The following is a 17,114-nucleotide window of genomic DNA, read 5'->3' on the forward strand; positions in this document are numbered from 1 at the left end:
CCCGATCGCCGATTTGGAGCGCGGGGCGTCACCGAGGCACCACCGCGTCACCGCGCGCCGCTCGGCCAATCTTTAATCATTCGGCAAGGCAAACCGGTGACGCGGCGCGAGTGGAAGAAAAAAAAACCAGTTTCCTCAAGACGGAGTTTAGCATAGCACACGGGCGTTATGAACGCTAATTTTTTTCCCCTCCCGGTTATACGATGCTAACGCTTTTCAGACTCGAAAAGGAGACAACCGTGCGAAGGTTGCCGGCAGGCCATCGCCTAGACGAACCGCCGAGGGCCCCACCGTCACACTCATGGGGCGTCCCGGAGGGGTGCGAGAGAGACAGAGGGACGGGGTGGAGGGCTTCGGCACCGCAATGTGGGCCGGGTCGGCGGCCGAGGGACGAACGCCGAAGCGCGCCGAAGCGACCAGGAAGGGCAGCAGCGCTCGGCCGGCCAACTGGTGTGGAACCGCAGGGACTTCCCTGTCCTTTCGATTCGCGCCGCCAGGACGGCCGGCCTGCCCGCCCACGCGGAGGATCCGTGTCAGTGTGCCGGTCGCAAGGACACCGCGGCGCACCGCGCGGTCCCGCGGACCGATCCCGAAGACTCGTCCCGTCGCCCCGACTCTCTCGCACCGGCGGGGCGTCGCGCACGGGTGCGAGGGAGACGGCGCGAAGCGACTCTCCGGACTCGCTGCTGCGTTCCCACGGGCCGCGACGCGTGTGGCATTTTCCTCCTTTGGCGCGTACTTGTGCTCATCGGGGAGCTCCGAGGTGGACAGCGTCATGCACGCCGCCGCGGCAGACAGGGAAAAGCCATCACAGCCTTAAAAGCGCCGCCGATACGGAATACAAAACGGCACGGATGCATCGCGCCCATCAGATCGACCGTCGCCTCGCCGCTTTGCGCGTTGTCGATGTCATCGCCTGAGTGCATCCGCGTCACGCGCGCACTGTCCGTTTGCACACTGTAGTATACACTGCTGCGGCGACGCCTGAGCACTGGACGGACAGGGGTTACAACGCGGGCTGCAAGGGCAGACGTTAGTACCGTCACTCCCCGCTGGGGCCGCCGGCAGCGCCACCTCGTCTTACGCAAACCGCATCACAGCGACATCCACAGCAAACCACAGCAGCAGCGAGCGCGGCGACGAGCCCTGCCAAGGGCCTGGCGGCCTGGCGCGTCGCTTTGCGGCCTCAGCCCGGATTCCCCCGGATCAAGAAGACACACAAAACCCTGGCAGGCAGCGGAATGCAGCCGGCCTGGCCGCGCAACCGTGACGGCTAGACGCGCGTCACCGCCGTCACACTCTGCGGACGGCGGCCTAGTGCCTGTGCCTGGCCACGAGCGCGCCATGGGGGGTGGGGTTCCAATCAGCCGCCAAGGGCAAGGGCGAGGCGCCCGGCAACGCCCGGCAACGCCGAGACCCTCCTGTCCGCCCTGACGGACGCCCGCGACCGCCTCCCCCCTCATCACGACGGAATTGCAGCAAGGGCTGGGCGTCGCGGGGCGCCGGGCCGCTTCTCACGGACTCGCGGGCCGCCAGCGACCCCCTCCCTCCCCCTCGTGATAGGGCAGGCAGGGCAGGACGGCGCCGATGGATAGCGTCCGCGGCGCCAGGATATTTCAGGAAAGAGCGCCGCGCGCCTTCACTGTAAAAAAGTGGAGCCACTCGGGAACAAAGCAAGGACACGGCCAGGCCGCCGGCAGGGGAAAAAGTGGCCGGCAAGCCGCAATCAATGAAGAACCGCACGCCGCCGAAAACGGGCGAGCCACTGTCGCGCTGCCCGAGGAGAAGCAGCGCGCCGGCATGGCCGGGCATGGCCGGGCATGGCTCCGGGAAGCCCTCATGCATGCAGCGAGCGGAACGCCGCGAAGGGAGATGGCCGGCCGGCGGAGAGAGGGGACCGAGGGGACCGGCAAAGGTATCCAAGTGTCCGCTACGCGCAAGCCAATGAGTGGGGAGGGTACCCGAAGCCAACCGTCGGAGCTACCTGTCCCGTCCGCCCGGTGCCGCAGCGCCGCAGGTACCTGCACGGGCCGGGCGGCGCTCCCCGTCTCTCTCGCACCCAGGCGGACTTGGCCGTGGGGGCGAGAGAGACGGCCGCGTTGGTGTGTGTGTGTGGGTACGCAATACCAGTTTCTGCTGGAGTGGGGGAGAACAGCTATAGCGCAATGCAACATACCCTCGTGGCTAGCGAGCCCAGGCGCAGCCCGGCGCAGCCCGGCGCAGCCAGGCCACATTACGGTGTGCATGGAACACGGCAGGCGGCCAGCATTGAAAAACGGCACGGCCGAGTCGCACTCTCCAGCCAGCGAGGCGGCGAGGCGCGCGCTGTTGCACCCACAGTGCCTCGCGCCGCGCGCAGAGCATAAACCAAAACGCTTCAATCCGCCGGCGGGCCGAGACAGTGTGGGTTCCGTGTTTGGCCTTTCCTTTCGCCCGCAGCGGGGCAGAGAGAGCTTTAGCCAGCTTTAGCGCATCGAGCATTATGTTTGGCCAGTGCAGCAGCGCCCGCGATTCAAAGTGCACACTCAGTCCGCGCAAGATGGTCAGGTTGGCAGTGGCGCGGCAAGGCGCGCGGCCAATGAACTGTACAGTGCTGCCAACGCGGCGACGCGACGCGGCGATTGAAACGTACGCCTGGCGTGCCGGTAATGCCGACTTGGCCGAGAGGAGGCCTCGCATTCCGCCAAACTAATCGGCCGGAGATTGCCGCAATTGGGCGGCATATGATTAAGCCGACTCGGCAACCCATTAGCGCCCCGGCACGGCGCGGCCGCCAAAAACCAAAACACACAATGCCAGCGCTCGCCACTCGGGCCGCTGCGGACTGCTTCGGACACTCGGGGCTTGGAGGAGGGCACCGCGGCACCGCTAGCTTCCCGTGCGTACCGACGGAGCCCGGACGGCTAAACGGCGTCTAATGGTGGTGGCGTGAGTGGCGAGCCTGCTGCACGTGGCCGACGTGGCGGCCGCGGTGCCACCCCGGCCACCAAGGCCGAGCTGAACGACGTCCGCCAGCGCCAGCGTGAGTGCGGAAAAGGTCAACACAGCCGACAGTGTAGTAGGCCGTAGGGCGTATGGGGAGGCCGGGCCGGGACGGCGGGGCGCGCCCACGCCAACGCTCCCGGCGCTGCTTCTCGCTAGCTGCTTATCGGCCTTCCGCCTTGTCCCGCACCGTCCTGGCAGCCCTGGCGGCTCACAGTGGGCCAGAAGACCGGTGGAGGCGGTCAAAATCCCGGACGCGTTTTGAGCTCCAGAGTCGCTAAATGGGACTCGAACCGAACGTGTGACCCCACCAATGGATTGCTCTCCGGACGAGGAATCCATTGGTGGGGTCACACGCTCGGTTCGAGTCCTGGTTAGCGACTCTGGAGCTGAAAACGCGTCTAGAGTTTTGGCCGCCTCCACCGGTCTTCTAGCCCACTGTGCGGCGAGGCCTGGCTAGGCCGGCCCGGGCCGTGACTGGCGCGCGCACCGCGCACCGGCCTGCCTTCCCACCGGCTGCCTTCGGCTGCCCGGCGCGCCGCCCCGCCGGCCCGGCGTCACGTGCGCACCGAGACCGCGGCGGCACGGCGTCGCTCCACTCACTCACGCCGAGGCGCCGGAAAAATGGTTATTAGACGCCAGTCCTAACGAAGTGGGTCGGATCGGCGCGCGCGCGGTCGATTAGAACCCGTTGCGCTAGCGCGACAGCCGCGACACCGAGCAAACAGCGAAGTGCATTTTCCTTTATGTAAGCGGCGTTGTGAAACGTAGACGCCGCGCCTCCAGCCGCCACAGGCCAGCCGCGCGCCGCGCTGCTCCGGGCCAAGAAGGGCCGCGGCGCGTACTGCGTTCGGCGGCGGCCGTGCTCCGCGGCGCGCACGGGGGCTCCGCGTGGACGCGCGTGGACGCCGGTCAGCCAGTAGGGCGAAGGAGGAACGTGCTCCTGGACGAAGGTACGGCCCGCGTCGCCTTGCCGCCGTGGGGCCAGGCCGCGACGGTGACACGGTGACGGCACGCTCGTGTGGACACTGCAGTCTGGGCCGCGTCCAGCGGGGCCGGGGCCGGGGCCGCACGCCGTGGCCCCCGGCCCTCTCGGCCCGGCCCGCGTTGCCTCCAAGGTGAAAGCATTACCCAATAGGTGCCGTCGGCCAGATAGCCACAGAGCTAATGACCGACTGAAGACCCCGGGGAGGGGAGGGGGAGGGAGGCGAAGGGGATCCAAGGATTACGTGGGGCTCAAGGGCGGCCCGCCGCAGTCCAGTCGCCACCGGCCGGGGATGGGATGACTGGGGCATTCCGTGCACTTCATTCAGCCGCGGCCTGCATCTCCTTCGCGCGTTCATTCAGCCACTGAATCATTCATTCATTCAGTCAGTCGATCATTGAATTATTCGTTCAACAACAATCGAATCGTGCATTCATTCGTCAATAGTTGAATCGTGCATTCATTCGTCAATAGTTGAACCGTGCATTCATTCTACAATCGATTCATTCATTCATTCATTCATTCATTCATTCATTCATATCATCTCTTCATCTATCTCATTCATTCATTCATTCCATCTCATCTCATTCCTATCATCATTCATTCATTCATTCATTCATTCATTCATTCATTCATTCATTCATCCATTCATTCATTCACCAATGAATTCTGCAATCATTTCCTCAACCATTGAATCGTGTGCACAATCAAATGCACCTTAATTGTAAACCCAATGATTCATTCATTCATTCATTTCCATGGACGGTCCAAGTCGTACATTTTCGTTCGTCGCGAGGAAAAGACCGAGCCACTCTTCCGTGTACCGGCGACAGGAACGACGAGACAGGACAGGCGATTCGTCACAAAAATTGACAGTTTCCACTCTCCTGTTATCCCCGGCGAGGCGGCCTGGCCGTGGCTCGGCCGTGGCTTGGCCGCGGCTTGGCCGCGCGTAATCTCTGCCGTCTAGACAGCTGGGTGCACTGGGCGCACTCCGAGACTTCCAGCGGCGCGGAGTGCACGGAGGGACGGCCGGGCAGCACGGCCGGGCAGGTGAGGACCCCGGTATACGGCGTGAGGTGCCGACGACAGGCGGGCAGGCGCGGGGAAGGGGAAGGGGGGCGGAGGCGGAGGGCAAGGCGACGAGCGCGGCGACCACCAGTTGAATGGCACCAAGTCCAGCCCCACCCACTTCTTGACTTCCTCGCCAACAACCCCGGCCGGCCGGCACATTCCTCCAGCACTCCGTCCTGTGCACGGAGGATCGTGTTGGCGAGGGGCGCCGTGTTGACGGCGAGGTGGAGGGGCGTTGGCCCGGGCCCACCAGCCAGGCCGGCAGGCCGGCAGGCCCCACTCGGTCAACAATCGGACGACGACTCGGGGGCAATAATGGGAATCACGGCACGGTTGTAGATTGTAGTGCAGTCGCTTCGGTCGCTTCCTAGAAGGCGGCGGCATTTATCAGCCGGTTCAACGAATCGGCTCCTCGGCTCGGCTTTTCATTTATCACCGCTACTGTCCATGAGTTGTGGCTCCGGGCTCGGCCTCATGACCGCCGCGCGGCCGTCGTCCAGACGGTCCACACCCCAAGTCCAGCCCGAGGCACCTCGGCCACGAATACTTACACCACTTGCGCAGGAAGCTGCTCTTGAGCTTCGCCACCAGCTTGTTCTTGCCGCCCTGCATGTTGGCGGCTCAGTAATCCGTCTTGAGTGTTATCCCTGGGGGCACTGGCACTCACACTGCACTGTATCCACTGGCTTCACTTGGCACACTGGGTTATCCAAAACGGCACTCGCGGACGGCGGGACGGGCACCCCTCGCGGGGGCGTGGCGGTCGTCGGGGAGGCCGGGGGGTCTCTGACGTGCACTGAGCCCCAAGTCCGTACCGCTCGCTAGCCTCTCCGCCACAGCACTGGCGACTGGCGTGGACTGGCGGCCTGGCGCGGGTAGGGCGGCCGCGGCGTGGCGTGTCGAGTCGAGTGGAACCCGCCGGAGCCGACCGACAGCCGAGCCGAGCCGAACCTGGCCGAGCCGAGCACACCTTGCTGGGACGCCGAGCGAACGCGCCGCGCGCAGCCCTCAACGAGTGGTGGTGGCGGCGGCGGCGTGGCGGCCCGATCGCCCGTTGCGTTGTGGCGGCGGTCCGTCTGTCCGTCCGTGTCCGTACGCCCGTCGGCGGCCGGCCCGCCTGTCTGTCCGTGTCCGTCCGTCTGTCCGTCCGTCCACCGCGCGGCCGCGGCAGGTTGCTGGGAAGGGAATGCCGGGCCGCCGCGCCGCCCCGCCGCGCACCTTGACTCCCCGGAGGTCGCAGCACGGCACGCCGACGGCAAGGCACCTCGGTGCAGCCAGAGGGCCCCAGCATCACTCCAGCGGACTCCAGCAGGCTCCAGCGAAACCCCACAACGCTTCCAATTTTTACTCAAGCGGCCGGACGAACCTCACTCCTTACTCTACTGGTCATCGAGCCGGTGATAACACTGTTCCGGCTATGGGGCACTTTATTGCACGTCATCGGGCTGGTCGCAGGCCCGGTTGCCATGTCCGCCGTGTCGCGAGTAGAAGTGGAGGGCGGGCAATAACGAACAGCCCGCCTTACCTTGGAGCACTGCAAGGACTGCAAGGACTGCAAGGACTGCAAGGACTGCAAGGACTGCAAGGACTGCAAGGATGGCTAGCCGGGCCTAGGTGGCCTGGGCCAGGCCCTGCACCTTGCAGGCAGGCTCCGGCCCAGCAGGCTCGGCTAGGCCTCGGCCGAACGGTATTCGCCCTTCCCTTCGGCTTCGGCTCCTTCAACCGGCCGCTTCGCCGCGTCGCATCTCCAGTGCATCGAGACCGATTCACACTACGTAGCGTAGCAGCGGGCTGCGCGGCGCCAGCCAATGGCGGCGCTCCGTTTTGGCGGGGAATTTGAAACGGCGCGCTGAGATTGGCGGAGAGACGACGGTCTGAGCGATACGCCTTGCCCTGCCGCGGCCCTGCCCACGCAAGACTCGCGGCGGCAAGCAGAGCAGGTGGAATGTGGACCACGACGCCGGCGAAGCCATCCCAGTGAAATCGGACACGATTCGAACCCTCGCGGCGTGCCGGCCGGGACCAGCCGGGGCGGGCAGGACGTACGCGCGGATCATACCGACTCTTTGCACTTCCAAATGGCCCTCCCGCCCCGCCCCGCCCCGCCCCGCCGGAGCACCACGCGGAGAAAGTGGCCCACGCCCCGCCCCGCCCCGCCCCGCCCTAGGGCCGAGCGCGCGCCGACTGGTGAGTGCGAGTGCGCGCTGCGCGGTGCGTGCGCCGCCCGCCGCCCTCCACCTCATTCAAAGGCTGGCGCTGCGCTTCGTATTTGGCGCGCGAGGACGCTGCAGTGTCCTCTGCTGTCCTCTGCTGGCGGCGCCATGGCGGCCGCGGCTCCGCGTTGACGGCGACGTGCGGCGGGAATGTTTAAAGACGGCCATCGTCTCGCCTCGCCTCGCCTCGCCAGCCACACGCGCGTCGCTTACCGAAACCGCGCACAAATAGTGCTCGCTTTTGTGAGGCCGCGACCGACGCCCCACCGCTCCGCTCTCCACCACACACACATTCACACACGGCCGGAGCACTCCGACTCCGGCCGACCGAGCTCGGACAGGCGCGCGCGCGCTCTCGCTGCAAACACACTGCAGTTTCCGCATTTTGGCGGGAAGTGGAGCCGGTCCTGCCACGTTGCATCACTCAGGATGACACACACACTCACACGCTGACCCCCTCGTTTGGACAGCCACGTGACATTATGTCACAGCCAATGGGGAAAGTCCCAAAGTGGCAACGGCAATGCTTGGCCGTGCCGACTGCGACCCGCGAGTCGGAGGAGGCGGCGGCGAGGCCCGCGCGCCGCCACGCCGGTCCGCGGGTACAACGCCGGCCGGCGCGGGATCAATTTGTCCATTCGGACGCACAGATCGGCACGACGCGCGTCACTGTGCCTTGAGCCTGCCCCGCGCTCTACGCACGTCACGGACGGCCCGTGCGGCCCGTGCGGCGTACAGTGTAGGCCCGAAGCGCGCAGCGCGCACGCACCTCCTTTACTGCCGCGGCCTGTTTCTATTTTTCTCTTTGCCATGACCTCGGCTGTATCTATTCGAGTTTTGGCGGGCGGCGATCAGGCACTCGTTAGCCGCAGCCTCCCAGGCGCAGGAATCTCCTTGACGACGACCTATGGACCGCGCGCGTCGCGTCGTCGAGGAACGCGTCGAGGAAGTCGCGTCCGCAGCCGAAATGCACTGTAAACTGCAGTGATGCACGCTGTGGCAGCGGCGTGCGTGCGGGCGCCACACTCCCCGCCGCGCCGGCTTCCTGTCGCAGATGGAGGAGTACGACGGGCACTGAGGCCCGTTACAGTGCAGGCGGCGGCGTGGGACAGCGCATCCCAGCTAGGCGCAGCCAGCATCCATTGCGCGGTGGTGCCGCTTGCCACTGATGCCCTTCCCATCTTCAAGTTAATTCCCCCTGCGTTTCCGTGGTGCACGCTGCTCGCCGCGGCGGGGCGGCACGGCGTCGTCGACCCCCAGGGCGACCCTGAGTGAACTCCCGCCCACCCCGCCGCGCCCCGCCGCGCCCCGAGGACGTGCCTGGACGCCGTCGAGTGCTTGTGCATGCGTCGCTGACCGCTCATACGGCCTCGCCGGCGCGGCTGCTTCCGCGGTGTCCCCCTGGAAGCCCTGGAGACAATGGCCCTCGCCACCCTGCACGGCGCGGTCGCGGTCACGCTGCATCCACAGGGCTGGGGACCTTCGCGAGGGCCCGCACCGCGCCCTGTAGACTAGTTCATGGAGTCAGCGCCGCTGCCTCTCTCGCACCTGTACAGAATGGCCCTCGAGTGCGAGAGGGATAGAGACGAACGAGTCAACGTGCTGCCGTTGGCTGCGAAAGTGCAAACACGGAACGCAAGCAGCGTCGCGGCCAAAACACGCTCGGCTCGAGGCAGGGCGCGAGGCGCGAGGCACGGATTAGCCTGGGCCGGACTCACTGCCACCAACACCGGCACCGCGACGCCGCCAACAAATTTCCATGTACTCAGGGCAATAAAGTCTCGAATCTGGTGAAACGCTCTGATAAAAATAAACAAACAAGGATGGGAGTTTGTTTTTCTGGGCGTCGAGAAAGATCCGACCAAAGCACTGCCAAGGCTCGGCCGCACCCAGGCCCCGCTGGGGGCCCCGCCCCGGCAACCTCGCCCCTTTCGGCCTTCCCGTCTCCGCCGTCCCCAAGGGGCCCACGGGGCACGGGGGCCACGGGGCCGGCCACTGCCCGCAGCCCGGCCTCGGCCGGACAAGGACGGGGAGTCCTCCCAGACGCCTTCCTCGCCGTGCCCGGCCGTGCCTTCCACGGCGACCACCAAGCCACTTCGGAACCTGAAATGCCGCCGGGGGGCCGGGGCGGCCGGGGCAGTGAGCAGGTTTTGGCCGCGCGAGGATACGTCGCGACTCTCCGTCTCCGTCGCTCCCGCTGGAACTCTCGCTGGAACGAGGCAAGGAGCGGCGAGGCGGCGTCCTGGAGGCGCTCCTGGAAGGAACTCCGGAGAACGCCCCGGTCTCTATACTTCCCAGCTGGAGCAAGCGGAGATGAGGAGGAGAAGGAAAGAACAAAAACAAAGAGCTCTCGCGAGAAAAAAATGGAGAGAAAAAGTGTGACCTTCCTCACGACTGAAGGAGGACGCCTTCCTGCTTGATGCCTTTTAGTCGCCAGGATCTTATCGGGGGAGACTCGACGACAAGAAGTCCGAATCGGCGACCCGGCCCGGTCTCCCTGGCGTCACTTGGCAGTGTGTGTTCAGTACAGCACACAGACTAGAAAGGCAGCCAATCCCAAGGCTGGCTGCCTGTCGGCACACGGAAGGGCGCATCGCCCGGCATCCTTGTTGGCGTCGCGTCGCACTGGCGCCCAGTGTGGGTGCGAGAGAGACAGCGCGGGCCGTTCGCTCGCACGGGTATAGCAGTGCAGCGGAGCGCCCCGATAGCCATCTCGATGAGTCCTCCTCAACCTGCAGCCTGGAGCCCCAAGCAGCGATGTTCGCCATGCTGTCCGCGAGGCCGAGGCCGAGCACGGCGCGCCAAAAGCCAAAAGCCAAAAACGAAGGACGCGCTGCAGGTGCTAACAGCACGGGGGCAATAAGCGGGGCTGATAGCACGGCCAAGCGCGGAGCGCGAAGCATAGCGAACCCACTCGTCAATCTGTTAGCATCCTCGCGCTCCTGCCGCGGCCCGGCGGGCTGACTGGCTGGCGGACTGGCTGGCTGGCGTACTGGCTGGCGGTGACGCAGGCGTGCTCAGTTAGGCAACGTAATGAGGCGCGCTGCAACCGCCTCTCTCCCTGTCTCTGTCCCTCTCTCTCGCTCCGCTACATTTCATCTCCCTCGCCGTAATTGTGGAGCGACAGAGCATCGCGCACCGGCAGTGCGGCGGCAGTGCGGCGGCAGTGCGGCGGCAGTGCGGCGGCAGTGCTGCTGCGTGCCGCAGGCCGAGTCCGAACCTCCGAACCGCCGTCGCCCTCTCTCTCTGGCACTCACGGGGGTGCGAGAGAGATGGGGCACTGTTCGGAATCAGGCTACTCCAGAATGACTCGGTGCAGCTTTTATTTTTTTCCGTTCGCAGCACAATGGCACCGGGCCGATTAAGTGGCACCGCGAATTAAGTATCATCAGCATTCCGGGTCCGCGGAGGACAGGCCGCGCCGCCGCGCCGCCACCGGAAGTCTTCCACGGCGACGTTTGGCAATGGCTCTCACATGCACGAACGTACGAACGTAGACGCGGCCGCAAAAAAGGAATCAGAGATTCAGAGGACGCGCGGTTAACACGTACTCTGTCCCGTCCCAGGCACTAGTTGCAGTTCAACAGCACACACGCCGCCAGGGCGCCGCCGAGGTCAAGGTCCACGGCACTTTGGCACACGGCTCGCCGACGACGCCGTTTGCAGCTTGACAAGCTGGGAGACTTTCCGAGCAGAATCAAGTGCAAAGGCACACACGCGCGCACGACCGCGTACGCGCTGCGCCGCCGCGGCGTCGGGGAGGCGGCTTCCTGCATTGTCCTGTCTCGGACGGACCCGTCGCGGGACGGTCAGAGAATAACTGTCGGTGAGGGACACCGCCGGCCACACAGTGCAGCCGAAGCGAAGGGAGGCGCCTGCCCGGAGGCGCGCCCCGGGACCACCACCAACCTGCCATAGCACGCGCTACAGCCGACGCTACAGCACCCCCGCGCGTCGGCGGGGCGACCCCGCGACCCCGTCACCCCGGACAGACCGCGACGACGTTCGCGGTGCTCGCGGCGGCCCTGGTGCGCGTCCTCGCGACGCCGCGCCGCAACTGGAGGCCGCCGACGACGCCGCCCCCGCCGCGGCGCGCCGCACGCGGTGTGCACCCAGACCACGGCGTTCACGGTCCGGCGCCGGCGCCGGCGTCGCCCCGGGGAAAGTGAGATGCGCGGCGAGGCGTCGCGACGCCGTCCGGGTCGGCCGGCGCCCAGGTCCGCCCAGGTCGACGGCGAGGTGCGCAAGGACGGCGCCACTGCTGGCTCGCCAAACCGCGCTTTGCGACACCACCCTGCCGAAAGGCGTGGTGCAAGGCCGGTGTATGCACTGGGATCGCCCGGGTTTTGTTTATGCTCCTGAAAGTCGCCAATCATCCTCGTCGTCGTCGTCGTCGTCGTCGTCGTCATCGCGACGACACAAACGCGGCTTGAGCAACGCCCGCACTCAGCCACTCCAGGCCTCCAGTGTCGCCCCGCCTCCTCGGCCATTCTTCGGCCATTCTTCGGGCGCCTGGAGGAGGCTGCCGTGCCGCGTGCCGCGTGCGTGGGCCGCGCATTGTTCCAAGCAAGACGATGACAAAATTTAGAAGCTGAAACTAAAAATGAGCCTCGTGCAGCGGGCAGCGCAGGGAGCAGCCGGTGCATACAAAGGTATCGACCGGGCGGGCGTGGGGCCCGGCGGGCTGAGTCCGAAAATCGCTCTGTCTCTCTCGCACTCGCAGGGCGGCCCGTGAAGGTGCGAGAGAGACAGAAAGGCCGCTCGAAATGCGCGTGGCGGCGGGGCGCTTGACGGACAGTGGCGTCACCGCCGGCATCACGACCCGCGTGGCCTGTGGCCTATAGCCGGCCTGTGTCGCTACCAATCTACCAATCGAATGGACAATCGGCACGGCCGACCGGATGGACGTGCGGGTGAGCGGTGAGCCGACTCTTCCACGCCAGGTGCCGCGCAGTGCCGCGACGCCGGGAGACCAAATAAATATCGACTTCCGCCACCGGCACGCTCGGCTCGACGCTCGGCCACCAGCACGCAGACGCACGCCGCGCAAACAACACCAAATTTTTGCACTTGGGTCAACAGCGGGGGGGCAGGGCACTCGTGTGGATTGGTTTTTCGGGGCCGCCGGTCGAAGCCGAGCCGGCGAGGTCGTCCGTTGTACAAACAGTGATACCAGCGTTCCGATGCACGCGGCGCAGATGAGCCAATTTGACAGTGTCTAATTGCTGCCGCGCTGCGGCACTGCCGGTCGCGTGTGCGAGTAACGAGTACGACGTGCTGACAAGTCCAACTGCTTTTGCGCAGTCGAATGTCCGTCGGCCTTGTTTCCGCGTGGCGTTTCAGGTTTTTCGGTCTTTCCGCCTCCCCGCCATTACGAGAAATTTGAACGGCCGCATCGCCGTCAGGCGCTGCAGCGAAGGACCCGGGGCCTTGGTGGGCGTGTTTGCGACGGCTGTGCGTCGTGTTTGGCCAGTCCATTTAGGACCGCCTGCGAACACCGCGGCGTGCCGCCGCCGCGGTGCGTTGACTGCGTCCCTGCGTTCACTGGCCGGGCCGATGGGCCGCGGGCCGATGCTCTGATGAGTTGGCCACTGCAAGTTTGCCATCACTTCGCACCCCGGTGGCAACGTCTCCGTCCGGAGTGAGTGAGTGAGTGTTTGCCGTTGGGACTTCCCTGGCCGCCACCACTGTATACTCCTTCAGGCTCTTTCCATCCATAAGTCGCATCGCATTCTTAAAGACCCCCCCGCAGTAATAGCTAGATTTTATTCTTCACTTTTCTCTAAGTGGCGGAGAGTGTTTCCAGCCACCATGTGCATTCTGCGCTGCACGCTGCACTTGGCGGCGCCGTGCCACGCCGCCGATTAGCTGTTTGCAAACACGTGCCGCGGTGCCGGCCTGCCGCACAGTGGGCCAGAAGCCGGTGGAGGCGGACAAAACTCTTAGACGCGTTTTGAGCTCCAGAGTCGCTTAAGGGGACTCGAACCGAACGTGTGACCCCACCAATGGATTGCTCTCCGGACGAGGAATCCATTGGTGGGGTCACACGTTCGGTTCGAGTCCTGCTTAGCAGGCATGGGCAAGTTACTTTGAAATCGGTATCGCGTTACTTTACCGATACTATCAAAATTTTCAGTATCGCGATACTTTACCGATACTTTTGCGATGGGTAACTCGATACTTTACCGTTACTTTCAAAAGTATCGACGATACTTTTCGATATTTTTAAATAAAAGAAAAGAAATTTAAAATTGAACACTGACAATATTTTCCATGTGCAGGTAAGCGTTGCTTTGCAGATGAAATGAAGTCGCAAATTGTCCAGCCGCGGGGTTCATCAAAGACGAGGGCGAACAGGGGAGGGGGGAGGAGGGGGGGAGCAAAGGAAAGACACAGCCGCCGATGGCCGCTTGGCCTGGTTCCTTCCTGGCGAGAAGGGTGCTATGTTTATTGCGTGTCACTCATAGCGGGCCCTTGATCGGGCCCCGGTGGCCCTCGCTGGGGCCGGCGACCTGCTTGCACAAAAGCAGCAAAGTGCAGCAAACACGTGGTGACCACCAGTGCTGCCGTCGGCTGGCCGCAATGTCTCCCCACCCGCCCCTCTGGGCCATTCCAGGCCCGAGGATTGAGGGACCTCCAGAAGGACAAACAAATATGCAGGCGAGAAGGGGCAAGGCCACGGCCACGGCTATTCCACTATATTCTTGCTTTCTCTACTCTCCAAAAGAAAAAAAAAAGTATCGACTCGTTACTTCTCGATACTTTACTAGGAAAATCGGTATCGCGTTACTTTACCGATACTTTGCCGAAAAAAGTATCGCGATACCGATACTTTACCGAAAAAAGTATCGCGATACCGATACTTTACCGAAAAAAGTATCGCGATAGAGTATCGCGATACTTTACTTTACTTTACTGCCCATGCCTGCTGCTTAGCGACTCTGGAGCTCAAAACGCGTCCGGAGTTTTGTCCGCCTCCACCGGCCTTCTGGCCCACGGTGTGCCGGGCCTTTGGCCGGGCCTTTGGCCGGGCCATTGTCGGGGACGCCTTTCTCGGCGTTTGGTCGCTCTGTCTGCGTCGCACTGGCGGCCCGGCCCGCGGGGGTGCGAGAGAGACTCTGCCTGGCCGCAGGGCCGTGGGGCCCCGGGGGCAGAGTGACTGGACGGCGACGGGGTTGAACAGAGCCAACAGCGCGAACAGAGCGTTGCGGTAAGCCAACCTGAATCACGTCGTCGAGGGCACGGCCAGGCTCGTTCCGAAGAGTGCTTTCGTCGCTCCGTCTTCCTCGCACTCGCGCGGCGCCCGGGAGAGGTGCGAGGGAGACAGAGCGACGAAACGCTCTTGAGCTAGCCCGCCGCCAGAGCGCCGCCGTGCGGTGAGGACGCGAGCCAGTCAGTCAGTCAGTCTGTTGCAAGTGCGCGACACGCGTGTCCCACATGCCCTGCATGCCGTGCTCGGTGCTCGGCACTGTTTCGCCCTGGGAATCAGGAATTAAAAGATGCCATTCCTGGAGTATCTATTTTCCCGAGACATTTTCCTTCCGGCGTCTTTTTTAAGCATGGACGCCTCGTCTAGTCGTCCGGCCGGGCTGGATGGTTCAAGGAGGACTCGTATCCTCGCGGCGCGACTCGGCTCGGCTCGGCTCCAGAAAAAACAGCCGCCTCGGCCACGGCCCGCCTAGAGGCTGCCCGGCTCGACTCGAACCTGCCGAGCCACAAGCCGCGGGCCGCGGGCCGTGGGCACGGCATGCCACGCGCGCTGGGCCTCGCCTGCCATGCCAGGCCAGGCTGCGCTGGCGTGCGCGAGGCGAGGGTTGGTCCAGCAGTGACGTCACCGTTCCCGAAAGCGGCCGCCCGCTTCTGCTTAGACTTGCCACGTCACACGCGGCGACTGGGCTGGTCCGCGAGGTCGCGCTGACGCCCCGCTTGTCCAGTCGCGGATTCCTGGATGCCAGGATGCCAGGACGCGGCGTGCCTATCGCGTTTCTGGAACGCCGCGCCACTGGAAGCCGCGCCACGTCATCGGCGACGACGGCGACGCGACGCGGGGATATTCTAATCAGCGCGGCCACTCATTTTCTCGAAGTGGCGGTGCGCTGTGCGACTCTTTAGCCTCACGCTCCAGCCGCCGCCACATAGTCGCCTTCGCAACGAAACGCGCCGCGCCTCGTCGCCCCGTCCCTCTCGCACCCCGTCGGCCCCTCGGTCGGCCCCACGGGGCGAGACAGGCCGACGAAAGCGCTGCTGGCGTGGCGACGGCGCCGTCATTTTCGCAGTGTCGGCATGGCTTGGGGCGGGGCTGGCGGGGCTGGCGGGGCCTACCGCAATTATTTTGCCTACGAGATGCCGAGCCTCGGCAGTCAGCACCCTGCCCCTGCCTCGGCCAGTGTAACAGTGTACCCCCCTTCGGCCGCCCCACCTGCTCGCTGCTTGCTTCGCCTCGGCGTCGCGACTCGCGACACACATTCTGGTGTCTGGTGGCCAGCGGCGGTCCGGTTGCGACGCCGCGTGCCGCGTTCCCCGCCAGCAGGGCGGATTCGGGGCGGATGCGGGGCGGATTCAGGGCGAAAAAAGAGAAAAAGGACGCGGCAAATAACGACGAAATCAGCAAACCGAAACGGAAAACCAGCGCGGAATGATCGGCGCAACTGCAACGTGTGACGACGACGACGACGGCGCTCCGTTCACGCTCCGCTGGGGCTGGGCCGTGGCGTGCCCTGCCGTGCCCTGGCCGTGCCCTGGCCGTGCCCTGGCGTGCCCTGCCCTGGCCGTGCCGTCCCCGAGTCACAGCGAACATTCGACAGCCGATTAGCATTTCGCGTCCCGACGGGTAATTACGCAAAGTCAGCCAATCGCTTCTTTTTTGGCGGTTACCTCGGCGGAGACGAGGGGCGTTTATTTGCATGGCGAGACAAGGCGGTGGAGGAAAAATTTGGAACGCACACGCGGGGCGGTCAACAGCACCGCGGTTGCCGTGGTCGGATGGGGACGGCGATGTACCGCGGTGCCTCGGCGTGGACGGCGTCGACGGCCTGGACGGCCTGGACCCGAGCCAGCATCCAGCCCACCGGGCGCGGGGCGCGCTGCCGCCTGACCGCGTGACCGCGTGACGTCAAGCAGCCCGGAGTCTCGAATAAGTCTCAAAGTCGAAGACGATCACCACGGTTCAAAGTCTCCGCTCCGCAAAAAGGAGCGTGGTCGGAGGCGCCCCTCGGCCTTAACGTACAAAACGGCCGCCGACTCAACGAGGCCACACGCGGTTAAGGAGCAGAAAATAGTAGCAGGCCGACACTCTGGACGCCCCTCGAGTGCGAGAGACACAGAGTGCCGTAGGGCCGGCGAGGCGCGCCGAGGCGTACACGCACAGCCCACCATTACACTGGAACGTATTAATCCGGGCCGCGGAAAAAGTCCATTCGGACGGCCATTCGGGATGTAGGATGTAGATAGCCGCCAAATTGCGTCACACTGGCTGCACATGCAGATAAGGCGAGGCTGCGTGCGTGCGCGTGCGCAGTGAGCACGTGAGTGCACTTCGAGTCCTGGACGGCCCTAGCCGCGCCGGCCACGCCCCGGGCGAGACAGACAGCCGCGGCCGGCCGGCCCCAATCCTCGTGGTGGACAAGCAGGCCATGCCCGCGGAGGACGTCCAGGTCCAGCCGGCCGCGCGACCTACATTGCCCGTTGTTTGGCTGTTTGGCCACACGCGGGCCAGGGGGCGCCTCGGTCCACAATGACCGCGTAGCGTAGTGTAGTTACGGGGGCACTCGGCGAGCAGCGGGGCGAGGCGGCCCGGGCGCCGTGTGACAAGATCTCGGAGTGAAAGTACCGCGGACCGGTGCAGACAGGTGCAGCAGGGG

General features: G+C 64.8%; 1 protein-coding gene across 2 annotated transcripts in view; it reads right to left on the reverse strand.

Moving 5' to 3' along the window:
• Window positions 1-17,114, reverse strand: part of LOC117641343 (scavenger receptor class B member 1) — a 51,938-nt gene that overhangs the window by 9,999 nt on the left and 24,825 nt on the right. Inside the window, exon 1 of one of the 2 annotated variants that reach the window (XM_034378580.1) lies at window positions 5,593-5,901. The exons of the other annotated variant lie outside the window; for it this stretch is intronic. Within the exon in view, the coding sequence (XP_034234471.1) occupies window positions 5,593-5,653 (61 nt within the window). The 5' untranslated portion in view covers window positions 5,654-5,901. Of the gene's footprint in view, window positions 1-5,592; window positions 5,902-17,114 lie in introns of those variants that run through there. 2 annotated transcript variants of the gene reach the window in all.

Source organism: Thrips palmi, unplaced genomic scaffold (genome assembly GCF_012932325.1).
Source record: "Thrips palmi isolate BJ-2018 unplaced genomic scaffold, TpBJ-2018v1 HiC_scaffold_15, whole genome shotgun sequence".
Classification (NCBI taxonomy): domain Eukaryota; kingdom Metazoa; phylum Arthropoda; class Insecta; order Thysanoptera; family Thripidae; genus Thrips; species Thrips palmi.